Source organism: Silene latifolia, chromosome X (genome assembly GCF_048544455.1).
Source record: "Silene latifolia isolate original U9 population chromosome X, ASM4854445v1, whole genome shotgun sequence".
Taxonomy (NCBI): Eukaryota; Viridiplantae; Streptophyta; class Magnoliopsida; order Caryophyllales; family Caryophyllaceae; genus Silene; species Silene latifolia.
Genome location: NC_133537.1, coordinates 25888684 through 25890398, shown reverse-complemented (window position 1 = coordinate 25890398; position 1715 = coordinate 25888684). Strand labels below are relative to the sequence as shown.

General features: G+C 39.1%; 1 protein-coding gene across 1 annotated transcript; it reads right to left on the bottom strand.

The window, feature by feature from the left end:
* Window positions 1-343: 343 nt before the first annotated feature.
* Window positions 344-1377, bottom strand: LOC141617080 (interactor of constitutive active ROPs 2, chloroplastic-like). The gene is made up of 2 exons (XM_074434249.1): window positions 850-1377; window positions 344-706 (listed from the first exon to the last, which is right to left on the bottom strand). The coding sequence occupies exons 1-2, from the start codon at window positions 1375-1377 to the stop codon at window positions 344-346; spliced, it is 891 nt and encodes a 296-aa protein (XP_074290350.1).
* Between the last annotated feature and the right edge of the window lie 338 nt (window positions 1378-1715).

Below are 1715 nucleotides of genomic sequence, written 5' to 3'. Positions count from 1 at the left end.
AATCAAAGATATCAAATCTAAAGAAAAACGTGATTCCGCTAAACGTGAGTTACTAGGCTGCAAAACAAGGTGCACATTTTACTTATTTCGAAAGCTAATTAGCTCAAACGGCAGAGCATTGTGCAATGCACAAGATGTGGGTTTAATTCCCACATTGGCTAAGAAATACCGGTGTTTCTTTTATATTCTTTTACATTGTGATTGCCTAGAAGGGGTCAGATTTGGTCAAATCGGATCTCGGTCTGTAGTCAGGGGTTAGGTTGATCTATTCAGTTGCAATTTGCAACTTGTTCCCTTTTCAAATCCATCTCAATGGCTCGAGAAGCGTCTAGTTTAGTGATCTCTAGCTTAGTGTTTCATTCTTTTCCAAAACATTTTGTAATTCAATCTCCTTATCCGTCAAATTTGCCTTTATATTCATCAGCTCAGCTCCCAGTTCCTGATCTTTGTTGGGCTCCAACTCGGATTTCATAAGCTTTGAGTTTAGGATATCATTCTCTTCTGAAATACCCTGCAATTCTGTTTCTTTGTCCATCAAGCTTCCCTTTAACTCCTCGATATTTGTAGCCGCTTTTCTCAACTCTTCCTTCAGATCAGCCTCTCTTAAGCTGAACTGATCTTTGATCTGAGCCGAGATTTCAGATGCACTCCTAATTTGCGCCTCGCTAAGGGACTGTTCTTCCTCATCTCGCGTCTCGGCGGCTTTCTAGGCGGATCTTAGTCGCCTTACCTCCAACTTAGCAGACTTCCAAATCCATTTGACACCGATCACTATTAACCGTCTTGAGATTCTCAAAGAAAACTTTCCAAGAAGCTTACATGTGCCCTTGATCAATGTAATTCAAACACAATCGCATCATAAGCCTTTGTCGAATTTGCAACATCCGATCCGAGTGCATTGATGGTGTCCTTAGCAGCTTCTAGTTGGGCTAAAGTCTGCTTGATCGAATTAGGGCCTGGGCTTCGATTCTTTGGCCGCACTAGCTCGTGTTTCATGGTATCAGCAAGGGAACAAGTTTCCGCCAAAGTATTCTTCAAGTTCTGAAGCTCAACCGGGGAACTATTTTCCTCCGATTCAGAGGCCTTCTCAAGTTGTTGTTTAAGCCTCTGGATTTCATCCAAAACTGACGTTAACGAAGCAGCGTCATCAAGCTGTTGCTTAGTCAAAGCCTCGATTTTAGATTCCCACTCTTGGTCCTCTTGAGGATTGTCCTGAAAATTTGTGGCAGTAGCGCTTTTAGAGACACAGAGGTCCGAAAGTTGCTTCTCAGATTCATACATAGCATTAGCAGAGCCAATATTTACAGTATGGAATGCCAAGGACTGGTAGTTTCTATTCATAAGACTAAAATGCCTTGAAAAGGCCGTTAAATACATTAAATATCCTTCACTGTCATTTCTCTTATTTTATACACATAGAACCTTATTTCATGCACTAAGAACTTTATTTCATGCACATATAATGAAAATTAATGTCCTTAACCAACAGTAATTACTAACATAATATAACCAACTGGTGCAACTGAAAAACTTTTTAATGCACATAGAACCTTATTTCATACATATAGAACCTTGTTTCATGTACATAGAACCTTATTTCATTTCACATAGAACCTTATTTCATGCTCATTTAACACTTATTTCATGCATATAGAACCTTATTTCATGCACATAAAATCTTATTTTATGCCCATATAAAATTAATGTCCTTAACC